General features: G+C 35.1%; 3 protein-coding genes across 3 annotated transcripts; 2 read left to right on the top strand and 1 right to left on the bottom strand.

The window, feature by feature from the left end:
• Window positions 1-1,138: 1,138 nt before the first annotated feature.
• Window positions 1,139-6,011, bottom strand: LOC111380557 (phosphoribosylaminoimidazole-succinocarboxamide synthase, chloroplastic). The gene is made up of 12 exons (XM_023004157.1): window positions 5,650-6,011; window positions 4,586-4,687; window positions 4,288-4,417; window positions 4,068-4,160; window positions 3,899-3,987; window positions 2,655-2,735; window positions 2,257-2,346; window positions 2,071-2,160; window positions 1,913-1,963; window positions 1,777-1,823; window positions 1,584-1,641; window positions 1,139-1,498 (listed from the first exon to the last, which is right to left on the bottom strand). The coding sequence occupies exons 1-12, from the start codon at window positions 5,971-5,973 to the stop codon at window positions 1,442-1,444; spliced, it is 1,212 nt and encodes a 403-aa protein (XP_022859925.1). The 5' UTR covers window positions 5,974-6,011; the 3' UTR covers window positions 1,139-1,441.
• A 1,593-nt stretch (window positions 6,012-7,604) lies between these two features.
• LOC111380549 (C-type lectin receptor-like tyrosine-protein kinase At1g52310) lies at window positions 7,605-11,500 on the top strand. Its single transcript, XM_023004140.1, has 5 exons — window positions 7,605-7,913; window positions 8,071-8,134; window positions 8,810-9,232; window positions 9,367-9,937; window positions 10,704-11,500. Exons 1-5 carry the CDS (start codon window positions 7,821-7,823, stop codon window positions 11,230-11,232), a joined length of 1,680 nt encoding a protein of 559 aa, XP_022859908.1. The 5' UTR covers window positions 7,605-7,820; the 3' UTR covers window positions 11,233-11,500.
• Window positions 11,501-11,643: 143 nt separating this feature from the next.
• On the top strand, window positions 11,644-13,313 carry LOC111380550 (glutathione transferase GST 23-like). The gene is made up of 2 exons (XM_023004141.1): window positions 11,644-12,607; window positions 12,682-13,313. Exons 1-2 carry the CDS (start codon window positions 12,287-12,289, stop codon window positions 13,069-13,071), a joined length of 711 nt encoding a protein of 236 aa, XP_022859909.1. The 5' UTR covers window positions 11,644-12,286; the 3' UTR covers window positions 13,072-13,313.
• Window positions 13,314-17,636: the final 4,323 nt, after the last annotated feature.

The following is a 17,636-nucleotide window of genomic DNA, read 5'->3' as shown; positions in this document are numbered from 1 at the left end:
TGTAATGTTCGATAGGTTGCAATGTTGTTTGTGCGTTGTCGTGGTGGTATTAGTCATTCCCCAGCCGAGCATGTGTCAGACGATGATATTTGGGCAGCTGGTGTAGCGATCCTAGCATTCATTGAAACTCATATAAATTAGTTGCAATGATTTATGATCCTGAAAATTGCAAGTTGCAACGGATCAACTTTTATCTCGTGAAAAATGTATATTCGCCCTATAAAATTCTCTTAGTTGATCTGGACACTTATTTATTATTTTGCATTATAAGTTAGTTCAACTTGTTTAATTAGTTGATTAACAAGTTGTATATAAAAATGTAATAAAGAAAAAAATAATGTTCTGAATGATCATCTTGTGATGTGACATTAATTGATAATATCAATAAAGTAAATCTTATTTTCATATATTTCATAGCAAATCACGTCACGTAGATCCCTAATCTCTCTAATAGAGATAAAGAACATTGTTCAAGAAAAATGTATGTTATGCCATTTATTAATGAAGCATGTTAAAAAATATATGTAATAATAACCCACGTGGGCAAGAATTTTGTGGCCTAGCCATAAGGACAAGTCGGCCATGGTTGAGTCGAGCTTATGAGAAAACTATGTAGCAGACACTTTAAGATAAATGACTCCCTTTTGTCAGCCAAAGGGGAAAATAAAAGGAAAAATCCGGATAGCCAGGGTGTTGGCGACCGAACGGTGCCTTAGCCCCCTACTATGGCGTGGGCTCACATGAAAAAATATTGCCAAAAATTTGTGAGCCTGATCCCCGTGTGAGGGGTCGGGCACAGCCTATCACCACCTCTTCTGGCAATGTAGGTCCGTCCAAAATAAAAACAAATTTGAGAGAGTTATGTTTGCTGTACACCCTTGCAAACACACAGCCCCCTCACATAAGCGTGGGGACCCCTCGTGAGGGGGCTGTAACATTGTACAGCCCTGAGGACTGTACAAACAACTTAACCCAAGTTGAGGACAACAATGAAAGAGGTACACAGCCCCTGTCAGAGGGGCCTGTCATAGGCCCCTGGTTGAGTAGCAAAATTCATGAAAGTTACTCCCCATATAAAGTTATAAACCCTTTTATTATAGGTAGGATACCGACTTTACGAAAATGGGGAACTTCCATCAACACTAAGCCATTTTCATAGTTTTAAAAACTTATAAAGGTTATTTTGTATACAAATTCCCTTCCATCAATAACATCAAATATTTTCATCAGTCTGTGTGTCAATAGTACAATTTTTGACATCAACTGGATAAAAGCTAACAATAAAATGAAAAGAAGCAAAAAAAAAAAAAAGATCAGCAAGAAAGAACCATTCACCATTCATGGAAACTCGTAAATGAGTCCTAGAATATCAGTAGATTCACATCCCACTGTAATATTTTTGGCAAAATGTGGGGAGGTGATCTAGATCTTGACAGCATTGTCACAGAGATGAAAGTGCCTGTGAAACATTGCGAGATATCCGGTCGTGTATATGTTCCTGCATGAAGACATTGAAATTTGAACGCTATAATACTCAATGTTGTCCCAACAGAGAGATGTTTTATCTACCACCTATTCATTACCTTAGTCATGGGCATTTCAAACTTTGACTTCGTTATTGTCTCGTATAAGAAAATATACCTGTAATCAAATGAATGTGTAGTTGTAAAGAAGTTTTGTATATTAGCTTGCAAAAAGGGTATGCTGCTAATTTTCCATTTAACTAAAATATGAAATAATGTAAATCACAAACTCAGCATGAGATGGAAGTCATACCGCCAAGCTAATTCAGATACAAGTTCTTCAGGTGCATCAGGCAAGACCTAAAAATGTGTTGACCATAGTGATTCAGTGAATCAGCATATAAATCACATTCATAAAGAAAAAGAAGAGTTATTTTATTTAAGTTTACCTCATCTTCATATGGGTTGCAATGATCTTTGAACCACAACCTCAAAAATTCCTACCAAATATTCAGTTATCCAAGAAGTCAGTAATACTGTAGATCTAATCAAATGGAAGATATCAGTATATAATAAATGGATGTAGCAAGTCAGAATTATGATGAACCTTGTCAATGTTATCAGGTTCAAGACTCTTCTCAAAGCGTTCCTCGTAAGAATCAGCAATCCAATACCGGCTCGAGTCAGGTGTATGCACCTAAAATTGACGTGCAGCAGTGTAGAAAATCAGAATTTGTTGTCACAAAATGGATATATTTTGAATAAGAAAGAGTTTTAAAGATAGATCAATAACCTCATCAATTAAAAGCACTGTGCCATCAGATCCCTTTCCGAATTCGTATTTAGTATCCACCAATATCAGGCCATGTTCAAGGGCTACTTGCTGAGTTTAAAAATAGTGTTAAATGCAAAACAGCATTATCCATGTTTGATCTTAAAGATACAAGCATGCATTGGTCTCACGGGAATGCTTCTATATACAGAATAAAATCACATTTTAATTTTAAATATGAAATTAAAATGCATATCATCACGACAAAATAAAATGATGCTCCTATCGTCTATAACTTGGTACATGGAATAATTAGGTAAAAAATCTGCTTTTTATGTCTGCAAGTATGCAATAAGCAAAATCTTATATTTAAATAAGTAAAAAGAATAAGGAAAGAAAAATGAAGTTGAGATTAGCACCTGCCCATATTGGAAGAGACTTAAAGCTTTCGTACTTGCTTCAAAATAATGATCTTGAGTCATCAGCCCACGCTGAACAATCTGCAATGCAAATTGAGAACAACATAAGCATTGTGCAATTGACACCTTGATACTTGAAGAATTATTCAATCTGCCATATATGCTAGTTTGCCTCTTTAGATAAGTTAGTTGGCACAAATTCCCGTACTTTCTAAGTCCAACTGTTCTCTCTCTCAGACCAAAGCCATTCGAATTTATATACTCAAAAATAGCGCATGAATATCAGGAATAGTGAAATGTTTGTTGAAATATGAGATGGAGCATCAATAAATGTATCCTTTTGAAGAACAGAATCAGAATAAGCTCACACATGTTGTTCATGTATGATATGCAAGTCTATTTTGTGCTATAAGGAAAAAAAAAAAAAAAAATGAACATCAAAAAGGCTCTACATATGGAAAAAGAAATATTAGTAGGGTTGCTTAAAGTTCGATTTTCTTCGTCGGCTAAATAATTGACTTTGATTCTTTTATATTTAGCCTTTGGAACCATTTTTGTCAAATCCACTAGGAGGCAATAATGCTTAATTATAAGTATAAAGAATGGACAACTAAATGTCTATTATTCAACAGTGAAGGACCAGTTGCTAATCCATCCTGCAGATTAACCTATCCAAAACAGCAGAAAATTTCCTATCCCTATCCCTCATCTGACTTCAATCCAAACTACAACTTTGATCCCCATTCTAAAAAATTCATCCTATGAATAGGTTTATCAAAATGGTTCAAATGTAAATAGCGCTAAACCTTATGAAGTAAATTGCCTGTCTCTCATATGAATAGCGCTTAGGTTCCCTCTCAAATACATGTTCTGTGATAGAGAACAGCGCATTCTGGAATTTCCCAAGACGCTGGAGGAATATCACCACGTTTATTGCACTAGGAAACCTTACATTCAAAATTCAAAATAAAAATAAAGAAATACTTTGTACTACACTCCTGAGCATAATTTTAGCAGAGCCACTATGGTACAGAATCAGCTTGATATTAAATCTGACACTGAACTTCAGACTCGTACTTGGCGTGGTTTGAACTCGTGTCGTGCTTAGTGGTAATTAGGGAAGCTCAATAGAGATCATATTTAGGTTCGATAATGTATTGATTAGGTGAAAAAAGAAGCCTAATAAGCAAAGACAGAAACATTCATAACTGCAGCGACTATAAAGAATGTTAGGAGATCCAGACCTCCTGGGGGGTTACAGGAACATCATGATCAGCAGCTTTAGTTGTCGGTGTGAGTATATTTTCTGGTAGCTTTTGATTCTTCACCAAGCCTGTTACAAGTAGACGCAGAACAATATAAAGCCAAACGTGCAGTATAAGTGGAGCATTATGGACCAATCACAAACCTCACCATCAGGAAGAGCATTGCCACAATAATTTCGAACACCATTTTTGTAGACCGTCCAAAGTGATGTATCAGTACTTCCAGTCACATAACCTCTAACTACAAATAAGCAACTGTGTTAAAAAGCACAACAATTCTCGTATGCATGGAAAGATATGGCCTTTTAAAATTTTTAAAAATTAAGAAAATGGATCAGAAAATGGTTAGAATTATTTGAGTAACTCACCAACAAATTCAACAGGAAAGACAGAACATTTCTTTGCGATAGTAACGTTCTTATCCGGTGAGGATACCACTGCATTTGGAGTTATGTGCTGAGTTTCACTAAACCACCATAAACTTGTTTCATTAAGCACCTATATGTAGTCAAAAGCACAAGGAGGAATTTTTTTCAAAAGAAAAACCAAGATGAAGCTTAATTAGTAGAAAGCTGTTAATTTTCAACAAGAAATCATTTTTTTGAACTTTGATGTTTTTCCCACTGCAAAGTAGCTCAAACATGGGAGATGAAGAACTACAATTACCTGACCCTTAAAGGGAATTGAAGCAAGAATTCTATCAAAAGCACTTTGCCTATCAGTTGTGACCAGAACAAGATAATCCCCTCCATCATATATATCTCTGACCTACAACATCAATTTAATCATCATTTTTCCATCCAATACATTCAACACTTTATATGGTGGTCGAGAAAATGAATAGAAAATTCATGAAATCGGCATTATGTTAATAGCATTGCATTTCTCCAACCTTATCCCTAATGAATAATAAGCATTTGATTACACTCCATATATTAGCCATTAAAAGGGATGTGTGTTCAACATTTTTCATAACACTTAACATCCATTTTCCTTGGTCCCCTCATTAGCCCTCCAATTCTTACAAAAATCGAGTTTGCTTTAGAGCAGCTGTATACTTTGATTTTACCAATAAGTTAAAAGGCCCATTAGCTATTTTTATTTCTTCATAATTTATTTCCCTTTCACCCATTAAATTCCTCTATGAAATTTCTCCATTAAAACTACCACATGTAGCTTCGTGATTGGGATGATGGAATAGCAATCCTTTTAAAACTTGCTGAATGTTTAATTTATAAATGATCCACAAATCTCAGAGGAAAAAGTCCTCAAATGGAATCTTTAGTTATAATGCCCTCTTCATTTGTAAAATTTCATAACATATTCCGTCTTTAAAACTCCATCGAAAACTTTACATTGAGAAATTATTTTGAATGAGCAAAAAAATTCAATCTTTTTAACTTATAGACATAATAAATCGTCTAATTTTATTAAACCTAACAGCGTTGTTAACATTAAATTTTAGATAAAAGAAAACATCTCAATTCTGTAAATCACCTCAAGCGGGAAAAAAAAAATGAAAGATGACAGAATCAAACCTATTCTCAACAAAATCAGCTAAAGATGGCTTCGAAAGTTAAAAAATAAAATTTCTCAATTCAGTAATGAACTTTCTTGTGCTAAATCACAATAAAGAACCAATCTTTTTCAATATTTTAACCCAGCAGCCAAACAAGAAGTCCCTAGTAGATTCTTGAACAAAAATTATGACTGCTTGAGAAAAAAATTACCTTGCCTCTGGTTTTGGATTTGAGTCCAGGAACAGTTAAATCGAGATGGGTCTCGGACAGACAGTTCGAAACTGAGTTTTTTATAGTATTCATTACTTCAGTTTTGCGGTCTCCATCTGTTAATGCCTGGAGAGAAAGCGATAGCGGCGTTTGGTGTTGGGTGCTTGACATTTTTGATGATGCATAGACCATAATTGAAGGAATTTTTTTCTTTTTCAGAAGTTTTGAAATTGATTTAACTGGCAGTGGTGATCCTGATGGAGAATTGGACAGTCGGAGCTGATTTAGGTCCAGGGTTTTTGAAGGGTTTAAGGATTGAGCCATTGATTTTCCTTCTGTGTTTTCTTGAAGGTATCAGTTGAATGAGCAGCGTGACATCGTTTATATTGAAAAAAGAGGGATTTTTTTTCTCTTTTTTTTTTTTAATAATTAAATTTATGTTTAGTGATTTAGAATAAATTTAAATATTGATGGGTCCAGTAAAATAAATTTCCCTATTTCATGGCAGTGAAAAGATTTCCATTTTTATTTTGCTGTTAAAAGTAATTTCCTAAAATTTAAAATGTTTTACGCATTCTCATTGGGGAAATGATAAATGTACAGCACTAATACAATGAGAGGGCGACTTGCTTTTTTTCAATATGTACATCAAATATCTTAATAGGAGGAATGGTCCATAAATGTTATAGTTATAGAAAGCGCATTTTGAAGGTACTATTATTTTTATTTTTATTTTTATTTATTTATTATTATTATTATTTTTTTTTGGCTTTAAATATAATGAAAACTTGAAGTGGAATTGACCCGTGGTGGTTGGTCAATCCCAATACATAGTCACTCTCTTTTAAGAGAATTGTAAATGAGGATTCCACATTTGTACGACTCCTTGAAATTTTGTCATTGATCTTAACTTTAGACCACTATTTATGAATGCATTTTAAAATTGGACTTGCATATCTTCTATGTCTTGAGTAGTGTTCAACGATATTGATCGTGTTCTATAAATGCGAGCTATGAAACTAATTTATCTTCAATTATTGTGGTTTCTAAAACATGTCAAGTTACTAGTTACTACTGGTGCAAGTTAACAAGCTAATTTTTTGGGAAAAACTAGAATTGGATTCTCTAACCTTTTAGATAGCGTAGTTTTGATACTCATCTATTTTAATAGCTTGTTTGATGGGGATTTTGAGAATTAATTTTTTGATCGTTAGAGAAAAAATGGATTCTATCTACGAGAGAAGAATTTAAAAATGAAAATTGTAATAGTGAAATAACATTTAAAAAATATATTTTAATTAGCTTAAAATCACCACCAAACAAGCACTTAAATTTACGATTTTGAATTCTTGCGAAATGAAAATCACTGATATAGACGTTAAAATCACATGCAACTTTCACATAATTCAGGACAAAACATTAAGTGATTTGACAATTATACCATCCGATTTTCATTCAAGTTAACATTCAATCTGTCTAAATATTTAAATAAGTTGATACTCAAAACTTAGTTACTTGTTAAGCTGGAAGGTTAGTCCTAATTTTTCCTTCAAGCGCACAATTGGGAACCATTCTAATTTTCCTATAGTTTCAGATTTTAAACAACCAATTTATATCGTATTATAATTTTATCGAAACAAGCACAATCTTAAAGTTATAACGGTCAGTGAATTATCCATTGTAGTGACCACAAAAAGTTAAAGAAATTTAAGAACGCAAGTTGTCCACAAATAATGTACAATCAGCGTAATTCAATCAACCTCCCTAAACAATCCATGTGGATGACTCCACACACATGGGGAGTCAAGATTATTTTATTCATACTGGATCGATCCATGTGAGGGCGCGGTCACAGGGGCTGTTATCCTTAGGAATCGGGTGGCATTATTCTAATTCAACAGGGAAAAAGCTGATGGTGAAAAAATAATAATAATAATAATAAAAGTCTGTAATCGTCCGTCGCCGTCAACAGTTTTTTTCTTAATTCAACACCGACGACATCCAAACTACCTTATTTAATTCAATACCAGCAAGACTGAAGAACAGTAAATAAAAACCCTACCCTTATCTCCATTTCCATTATGAATCCACCAGCTATCATTAGTAATATTTACACAGAAGTCGAATTGGCTATGGATTTTAGTTAGGGTTCTTGTCACTGTAGGAAGCTCATGGAAATGAAAATGGCGATCTTTATTGAGCTTCCGCTGCTGCTGCTGCTGCTATTTTCTTGTCCCCTGCTTCGACTCGGAGCTTCCAATCCAGTGAGTGTACTGTGTAAATTTTGATCTAATTTATAACACAAACACCTGCCATATTTATACCCTTTCCGTTTTAGGTTTTGAAATTTAGGAAAGTTGGTTGTCTGTTAAACTTGAGTTATTTTAAGGTTTATAGGTAATATTGATGTTTGATTTGTAGGGCTTTAATCAGTCGGTCGATGTGTATTTAACTGCATCTTCTGAGAACCAATCTCGTGCACAAGGTTAGTTTATTTATTTATTGTTATTTCTGGTTTTTTTTTTTAGTTGAAAAATCAGATGTGCAATTTTTATTTGCTCTGAGTTTCTATCAAGTTGCTATTTTGCTTAAAAATCAAAATTTTACGTAATTTTTCCTGGGAATTTTTATGGTAGGAATTTCAACTGAAGTTCTGAACTTTAGTTGAAACTTTTTGCACCTTATTGTCTCCGCTTCAGAAGAAGCCTCTTTTTTCATCTTGCTCTGGAATAGGAAGCAGCTTTCAGCTGATTTTGTATCTCCAAATAGTTGCCTTGAGAAACGGTCTTTGTGCTTGCTCACGAGAATTGCATAATTAGATTTAATAAAAAATTGGTATCCCTTCAGACTGGCTCCCAGATTTTGGCGCCTTCCCTTATTCTCATTGAAATTTTCTTCGTCAAGAACTTCCATGATTCTATGGTTGGTGTCGCTGAGGACCTTTTGGTATTACCATTTCCCCTGTCATCATCAATCAAGTTTGCTTAACTCTAATTTTTTGTTGTTGTTGAATTATGTTTGATGAGAGCATGGGATTGCCCTTAACATGTAGTATTTTTGCTAGAGTTTTTTCTTCGTGAGTGATATGAAATGTTCCCTCTCTACATCCCTTCCCTCCTTCTCTCTCCAATAAAAGAAAGTTTTGTTTTTTCATGAACAGCTTTGTGCCCTTCTGGCTGGATTAGCAATCCTAGCAATACAAAGTGTTTTAAATATATTTCAATCAATCAATCATGGGATCAGTCAGAGACCCACTGCAAAGCTGACAATGGACACCTGGCAGCTGCGGCCTCTTTGCAAGAACTCAGTTTTATCCAGAAGTTATGCAGTGAGAATGTAAATGGATGCTGGGTTGGTGGGAGAGGCATCAATGGTACAGCGGGTTTGGGTTGGAAATGGTCTGGTGATATATTTTGGGATAGATCTATCACCCCTAGTATGCCAAACCATTTAGGTTGCTCCAATCTGTCTTGCTATGGTGGAAATCTAACAGAAATGTGCACATTAATGATCAACAGTACTAATTCTCTTATGGCTCAGAGATGTAATTTGTCACATGCCTTCATATGCATGCTTGACGTAGGTATGTGATTCCATTAAGTAGTAGTAAGTTGTTCTTTTTATCTATTCTTTATGCATTTTCACTTGTAATTGCTTTTCAGAGTTCTGTCGCCAGTAATATTTGACTCAAATTTTTGCATCATTTTGAGATTTCAGAGAACAAATGTCATCATATGCACTGCCACAGGGAATATCTTGTCATTCTTGCTGTTGTGAGTGGCTTGATACTCTGCAGTACTCTAGCTGTTGTGATATGGCTCCTTGTGTATAGACGTAATAAAAGGCGTAAAAGATCTCGCAAGCTATCCAATCCAGCTGAATTGGCATTAGTTCTGCCCTCATGGAAAGTTTTTACGCGTGAGGAACTGAAGTCAATTACAAAGAATTTCAGTGAAGGAAACCGTCTTCTTGGGGATGCCAAAACAGGGGGCACGTATAGTGGCCTTTTGCTAGATGGATCAAGGGTGGCAGTTAAAAGGCTGAAGAGATCTAGCTTTCAGAGGAAAAAAGAGTTCTATTCTGAGATTGGAAGGGTTGCAAGACTCCATCATCCAAATCTGGTTGCTATTAAAGGGTGTTGCTATGATCATGGTGATCGTTACATTGTATACGAGTTTATTGTGAATGGACCTTTAGATAGATGGCTACATCATATTCCTAGAGGGGCTAGGAGTTTGGATTGGGCCATGAGAATGAAAGTTGCCATGACTCTTGCCCAAGGGATAGCGTAAGTAACTTTCTCAAAATTTTGTCTTTCACTACCCAGAAAAAATAAAAATAAAAAAATAATAAAAAATCTGAAGATACTTTTATATGCAATTATTTTCTAAACCATTTTCTTTAGGATATCTTTTGGAATCATTCACTTGGACCTTTCTGATTTTCAGTTTGTGTTCATATTAGCATTCATATAGCGGTTGGCTCTAGGCTGCAAAATTGCATATTGATATCTGTGCACCTCCTTCCCCCTTTTCCTAAGCAGTTTTCAAAATCTTTGCTTAGCTGTTATGGTATTTAGTATGTGTGTATGCCCATGTCTAGCGAGATATAAAACATTGGTCCTAGTCTCTCGTTGTTTTTGTATTTCCTCCAGAGAAGTGAAATACCGTGTACAATTCTATATTTTTCCTTTTCTGTTCATTTGTTTGTGTTGTATATATTTAATGAGGTTTCTGTATGTGGATTTTTGTTAACTTGTACTGTCTTTCAAGAGTGCGATGGTGTGGAATAGAAGGTGAAAATTCATTTATGGTACAAGTATTCTATGCAATATAGGAATCAGTACAAGTATTATATGCAATATAGGAATCAATAGATACAGAAAATAAAACCATTTGGCCTAGATTAGGCTATCTACCAAGAATGAGCACCCATGTGGTGATCTGCCTAGATCAACTATATTTTACCTGCAGCTTTGTTTGATATTCCAAAATTCTGAGTTGTAGTTGAAGTGTTTGTTACTGTTATCTCACTCATTTCATGAATGGTAACAGGTTCCTCCACGACAAGGTTAAGCCACAAGTTGTGCATCATGATGTCCGGGCAAGTAATGTTCTTCTTGATGAAGACTTCGGTGCCCATCTAATGGGAGTTGGCCTATCAAAGTTTGTTCCTTGGGAAGTGATGCATGAAAGGAGGGTCATGGCCGGTGGCACTCATGGATATCTTGCTCCAGAGTTTGTCTATAGAAATGAGCTTACAACGAAGAGTGATGTATACAGCTTTGGGGTGCTTTTACTTGAAATCATCAGTGGACGTAGACCAGCACAAGCTGTTGATTCAGTAGGTTGGCAAAGCATATTTGAGTGGGCTACACCACTGGTGCAAGCTCATCGCTATCTTGAGCTTTTGGATCCTCTTATAACATCGTCCTCTTCTTCTCAAATCCCCGAAGTTGGAACTGTCCAGAAAGTGGTGGACCTTGTGTACTCTTGCACGCAGCATGTCCCGTCCATGCGTCCTAGAATGTCTCATGTTGTCCACCAGCTGCAGCAGTTAGCACAGCCTCCAGCAGCTAAATAAGTTAAATCGTTTTGGAACTCTGGTATTTATTTTGAGAGGCTAATACTGATAACCCTTGCCCCCAATAATATTTTTTAGGCTAGATCTACTAATGTATCTCAGCTATTTACTATGAAAAAATGTTTCTCATATTTGTAGTCTCGTTTCCTAGTATTCACTGCTTATCAGTAACTTTGAACAATTGTCCTGGACTACGAACAAGTATACCCTGTAATCATTGTTAGATGTGGCTTATCTAATCATTCTGGGTGATACAATCGTTACGTTACATGTTTTAATTTGATTCTATTCCTTGTATTGGAGGGACTTGCCTGTAGAACTGGTGGCTTGTAAAGGGAGGATGCTTAATTGGCTAAAAACTCACAAATACAATTGGATTGTTATATATCACCCCTTGACCAACATCCTTGCCTATTTTTACCAGGTGGTTGACTTTACGAAATCAGTCTTATCTTGGAAGTAGTCGTCTTCAAGTTGCTCTGTGGGCAATGTGAACCTCTCTTCTCCAAGATGGGGTGCTTGCTATGATACTAATTGTAACAGTCACGTTGGGCAGAATTCATCTTTAAAACTAACTTGTAAGGTGAGGGTATTCAGGTGGTAACAAATCCACAAGGCAAGCCACAAGCAATATCTAGGATATAATTGCATCTTTATACAACTAGATCATTAGAACAGGAGAATGTACTCGACGAATTCTTTGTAACATCACATACTAGTCAATGAGCAAAGACGCTAAATTATTAGTATGACTGTCAACTATGATGCTTTGTTGGGTGAAGTTACGTACCATGAGACTCTGGGCATTGAATTTTCAGATTGTAGACTTGGAAAATGTAGCATTTTAGTAGTATTTGATGTTTGAATTCCAAAGAAAGACTGAAGGACTTGGTTAACACGGTAGGCAGCTAATGCTTTCACCGCCATTTACTTTTCCAGCCCAAATAATTGACATTTGTATGCGTACAGAAATTGAAGCTGACCCAACCAGTTGGTATCATGTCTTTTATATATAAAAACCAACAAATGGAATTCCTCAACAAGGAGTAATGACATGGCACCAGAGAAGGAATTAGTCCAGTTGATAGGATTCTGGGGGAGCCCTTTTGTCCTTAGCGTTCGTTGGGCACTAAAGCTAAAGGGTATTGAATACGAATACAAGGAAGAAAATCTTTTGAAGAAGAGCCCCCTGTTGCTGCAGTGCAACCCGGTTTATAAGAAGGTACCGGTGCTGCTGCATAATGGGAAACCATTGGTAGAGTCTCTCGTGATAATCGAGTACATTGATGAAACATGGAAGCAGAATCCACTCCTGCCTCAAGATCCTTATGAAAGGGCCAAGTCGCGTTTCTGGGCTAAATTTGCCCATGAAAAGGTAATAAGCTGACTAAGATACTAAATAACATTATGGTAGTTGATTACTTATTTTGTTTTTCTTGATTTGTCCAGTGCATAGCGCCAATGATAAACTCATTCTTCAAGATTGGAGAGGAGCAGGAAAAGTGTGTAAAAGACGCTTGTGAGCATTTAAGGACCTTAGAAAATGCGCTTGAGGAGGGGAAACGCTTCTTTGGAGGCGAAACAATTGGATTTGTAGACATTGCTGCTGCATGGATGGGATGCTGGGCTCGAATTATAGAGGAAATATTAAGCGTAAAGCTTATCGATGAAGAGAAAATGCCCCGGCTCATTGCATGGTTTAGCAATGTGGTTGAAGTTCCTGCTCTTAAGGAATGCATGCCGCCTACACAAAATTTGCTTGAGCACAATATAAAATTCCGCAAGTTGCTGGTTGCAGCTGCTGAGCGGCGCCAATCAGCACCTTTAACAGGGAATTGATGATAGTAAAGAAGTGCGTTTTCATAGAATAATGCTATATAACACTAGAGATGTTAGAGCATCAGTTTATATGGCATTATGTGATAGGTTCAAAAAAGTTGTGATTAGGTGATTCATTTAATTGCACACACTTGGTACCACCTAAATTAATGTCGTAACACCAATGATACTAAATAGCATTATTCTTTTGGATATGTCGATTATATTATGGTGAAGTTTATAAACCAATAATTATTATTTAATGCTTTTAATTGCATTGTTGGGAATTTTGCTTCAAAACCATAATATCTCCTCTGTATAACCACGGATATATATTTAGGATTTAAGGGTTGTTAGTTCCTATATTAGACTTCTATAGACATTGTTGTCCTATAAATATTTAAGACGAAGCTACAGCAACAAAGGCTATGATATGAAGCTTGACCGAATATACACATACACGAAGGCCGGCATTTTTTTATTCAAATGGGACCCGCGGCAATGTGAGAGGATGTTACTCCATCGGTCAAGCATTTTCGGGTATTTCGGCAAAATTTAAATATTTATTCTTTCTCATGCAATTATGTGTGATCCTTTCTCATATGCCAAACAGTAGTGTGATTTTCATTATATATTGACTGCGTGGTCTTTTTGTAGGTTAGTTTCACGATTAAAAATATATTGACTATCGACAAACACTAGTAATTAATTCAAAAAGGACACAATAAAATGCCAAAAACCAAAGCTCTTGTTGTTTTTTTCTATCGCAAGTGTACGATATCGTAATAAGTAATATACTGTACCTTTGAATCTATGTTATCGTTTCCAAGAGAACTATAATTTAATATTTAATTTACTACTAAATTCTATTGGATTAATGAAATTAAGTATGATTTTTATGATTGTTTGATCTAACTATTACTAATAACCAGAATGTATCTAAATGCAACAAAACTTGAATCTCGGTTTCAAGTATGGAATGAATATTCGGGCTCATAATTTCATAAATTGATTATATATAATTCTTAAATCAAGATTCACGGATCTAGTGTAGTGCTCGATCGAATTATTTATCGTATTCAATTTACCCTTTTCTAATTCTCGTTGAGTTTATTTAACTAATGCAATTTCATATTTCTAAGTAAATCATTCTTAATTAAATGTAATTATGTTCTAAAAATTCATGTAACGACTGCAATATGTAATATAAGTATCTCTACGTTTTATACTAAATTATTAGATTTTACTATGTGATCTAAATCTAAAACCCACATCTCGATTCGTAATAGACTTACAAAATCATTGAATTATTGCCAAGTAATTCAAGATTCAACTCATAAATAAAATCAACACGTGTGTTTTTTAAAGAATTAGAATCTTGAATAGAAGAATAAAGTGTCACGAGTAAATTAAATTGTTTACCCCAATAAAGATTTAGCTACTCATAATGTACGAAGAAAAATAATAGATATTCATTGATTAAATAACTGGATTTTTAAATAAAGATGAAAATAAATGGATGAATGTTGCACCAAGATGATCTTCTTGTCCCAATCAATCTTCAAAACCTTGATTTCTTGATGTATATCTCCTTTGATTTGCTCACCAAATTTTCAAGTTGTATCGCTTATTTCTCAAAGTGTGTAACCCTTCAAAAGTGCTTCTTCCAATGTATTTATACTTCATCTAATGTTATTCTCGAATTGAGAGTCTTTCTAGGCTTTAAACGTGCCAAAAAAATCTTATTCTAAACTATGGCAGCAGAGCCTAGGCGCTGCAGAGCCGTAAAGGCATCGTGGATGGCGCCTCTTGATTAAAATTTCAGCATTGTACATCCTTTAATATTTTTATCATATCTTTTACTCTTGATATCCAATTAAGGTTATTTAAATTAGGTTGTAAAAATAGCTCAAAAGGTTACAATTTTACTAGATGTAACTTTTTTCCAATTCAAACATCTACTAAGTCAAAAATGAGTTTCAACCCCCAACTAAAAATCTGGAATATACTTGTGCGGTTGAAAATTAATTTGTGAAAATATCTTGATCATATTTCACTCATTTTTTTTATTTCTAAATGTATCCAATCGATAGTAGCATTCTCGAATCTTCATCGTGGGTCCGACACAACTTTTGAATATTTACACTTTAGTCCCCAAACTTTAGATCTTGCACTTTTTTGCTAATTTTCACTTCTTTCAATTTTACTTTCATTCATTGAGTTTCACATTATAAATGAAATATATATTAAATTAGATATAATTGTTCAAACGAACAATTAAATGTCTATATTTTTAGATCAAAATGAGTATATAAAATATAGGGAAATTTACAAAAATGTCACTAAAAATGAAAGTTCCAAAAAATTTGTCATTTTCACTTTTTGTGAGCAAAAATGTCACATTTTTGGGGTGCAAAGTCCAAATCACCTATGGAGAAATGTATTTTTTATTGATTAATATGAATTTTTATTAATAAAAAATGATCAAAAAATTTTGAAAAAGTAACATAAACAAGAAACCCTACATTTTCTCCATCTTCTTCATTTTCATTGATCAAGAAGACATTTGGTTGCATTCTTCAATTATTTTGAGAGGTTAACAATTACAAATTTTTTATATTTTACTTTTATAACTTTTTATTCGTACATGTTAAATACAACATGGGCAAATTTCTTTGAAATTTTTGGAAGTATTATGCATATTTTGTTTGGTTTTGGAATCCTTCATAAAATGTCATTACCATCGTTAAGGTTTTGAGTAATTTCTTCCATTACCATCATTAAGGTCTCTTTAATGACAAGGCCCAAATGTCATTTATATTTTGTCATTTGGTAGCTGAATAATAATGACCACACTTAATGTGATGTGTTGAAGAAGCCTGAGAAATCCACTACCGTCTGCTTCCCAACATTGTCGATAGTTTAACTGTCGAGTTCGACATTTACAAATCGTCAGGTTAGATGTTTGAGATGTCGAACCCGACATTTACAAACTGTCATGTTATACAATTTTACTTTCAATTTGGACACTTCAAAATGATGGAAACCCTTGATTTGACCTTTTGCTATTGTATTGATTTACGTATTATGCAGTGCGATTTTCATCCTATTAAATGCGAACATATTGATTCTGAATTCTTACCATTGTGATCCCAACATTTCAAGTATGAGTGATTAGTTGGGATTCATCGTGCCGCATGGGAAAAATTTTGTTCATATGGATGACGAATGGAAGTGGAGAGGGGACAAAACTACTTCCATTTTGGTGCCAACAAGTATTACCGTAGCCGAACTTTTGTTAAGGTTGAAGGAGAAACTTGATATTGTTGATCATTATGCCCAAATTGAAATGAAGTTTAAAGTCCCTAACTTGAATATATCTTCGGCCGAAATACGAGACAATGAAAACTTAAATTGGTACATATCAGTGCATAAGGAAACTACTATCTGCGTTACTGTTTTGGAGTCCGATCTCCCAAGTGTTGACATGGGAAGGGATGCAAATTTTCAAGATCCTTCATTTGCCGTAGTGGATGTTCTGCAGAACGTGGAACATGATTTGGTGAATCGAATGCATAGTGTGTCAAACAATAATGCACCTGAAACACACAAGTATGATAAAGGGACTACACCATCAGATGAGAACTTGGATAACCCATCACCTAGTTTAGAGGATGCTAATTCTGTTGACGTCGACGACGAGCAGGCTTCGGCACATTCCAACGGCTCGAATGGATATGAATTGACGAGAACTGTGAAGACATCCGATATTGTCGAAAAGAAAATATTCTTCAGCAAGAAACAGTTGTACTCGACAATTCGTGCACTTGTTTGAAAGACAAGTTCCAATTTCGGGTGAGCAGGTCAAGCATGAAGATGTTAACCGTTGTATGCACTGACAGCAGCTACAAGTGGATGTTACGTGCTTCTACTGTGAAGCAGTCTGCAATCTTTGTGATCCGTAAATTCAATAATATTCACACATGTTCCATCGATTGTCGCAGTAATGCGCATCGACATGCGACGAGTTCTGTAATTGTCGAGCACATTTTGGAAAAATTGGATAATCCGAACCGATCGTATGATCCGAGCACTATTGCACGTAACATGGAACGTGAGCTTGGTGTCCAAACAAGTTACAACAAGGCACGTAGGGGGAAGGTGGCTGCTTTACACATGCTGCATGAGACACTAGAGGATACTTTTCATAAACTATCTTGGTGAGAATAACCTGGGGACGGTAACTCACATCGAACTTGATTCGCACAATAGGTTCCATTACTTCTTCCTAGCTTTTGGTGCAGCATTTATGGTTACATGCAGTACTTGAGGCCCGTTGTTTGCATTGACGGTAGTCACTTGAAGGTCCATACAAGGGTACACTTTTATTGGCAACTGTCTAAGATGCCAACAAATAAATTATCCCATAGCGTTGAGGATCATGGATTCCGAAACAAACACATCTTGGATGTGGTTTATGTCTAACTTGAAATATCTTATAGGCAACTCAGATGAACTTGTATTTGTTTCGGACAGGAAAAGAAGTATCGAAAGAGCTATTACTCACTTATTTCCTTTGTCTCATC

Source organism: Olea europaea, unplaced genomic scaffold, assembly GCF_002742605.1.
Source record: "Olea europaea var. sylvestris unplaced genomic scaffold, O_europaea_v1 scaffold2164, whole genome shotgun sequence".
NCBI lineage: Eukaryota > Viridiplantae > Streptophyta > Magnoliopsida > Lamiales > Oleaceae > Olea > Olea europaea.
The sequence above is the reverse complement of the archived record's forward strand: the minus strand, read 5'-3'. Positions and strand labels throughout refer to the sequence as shown.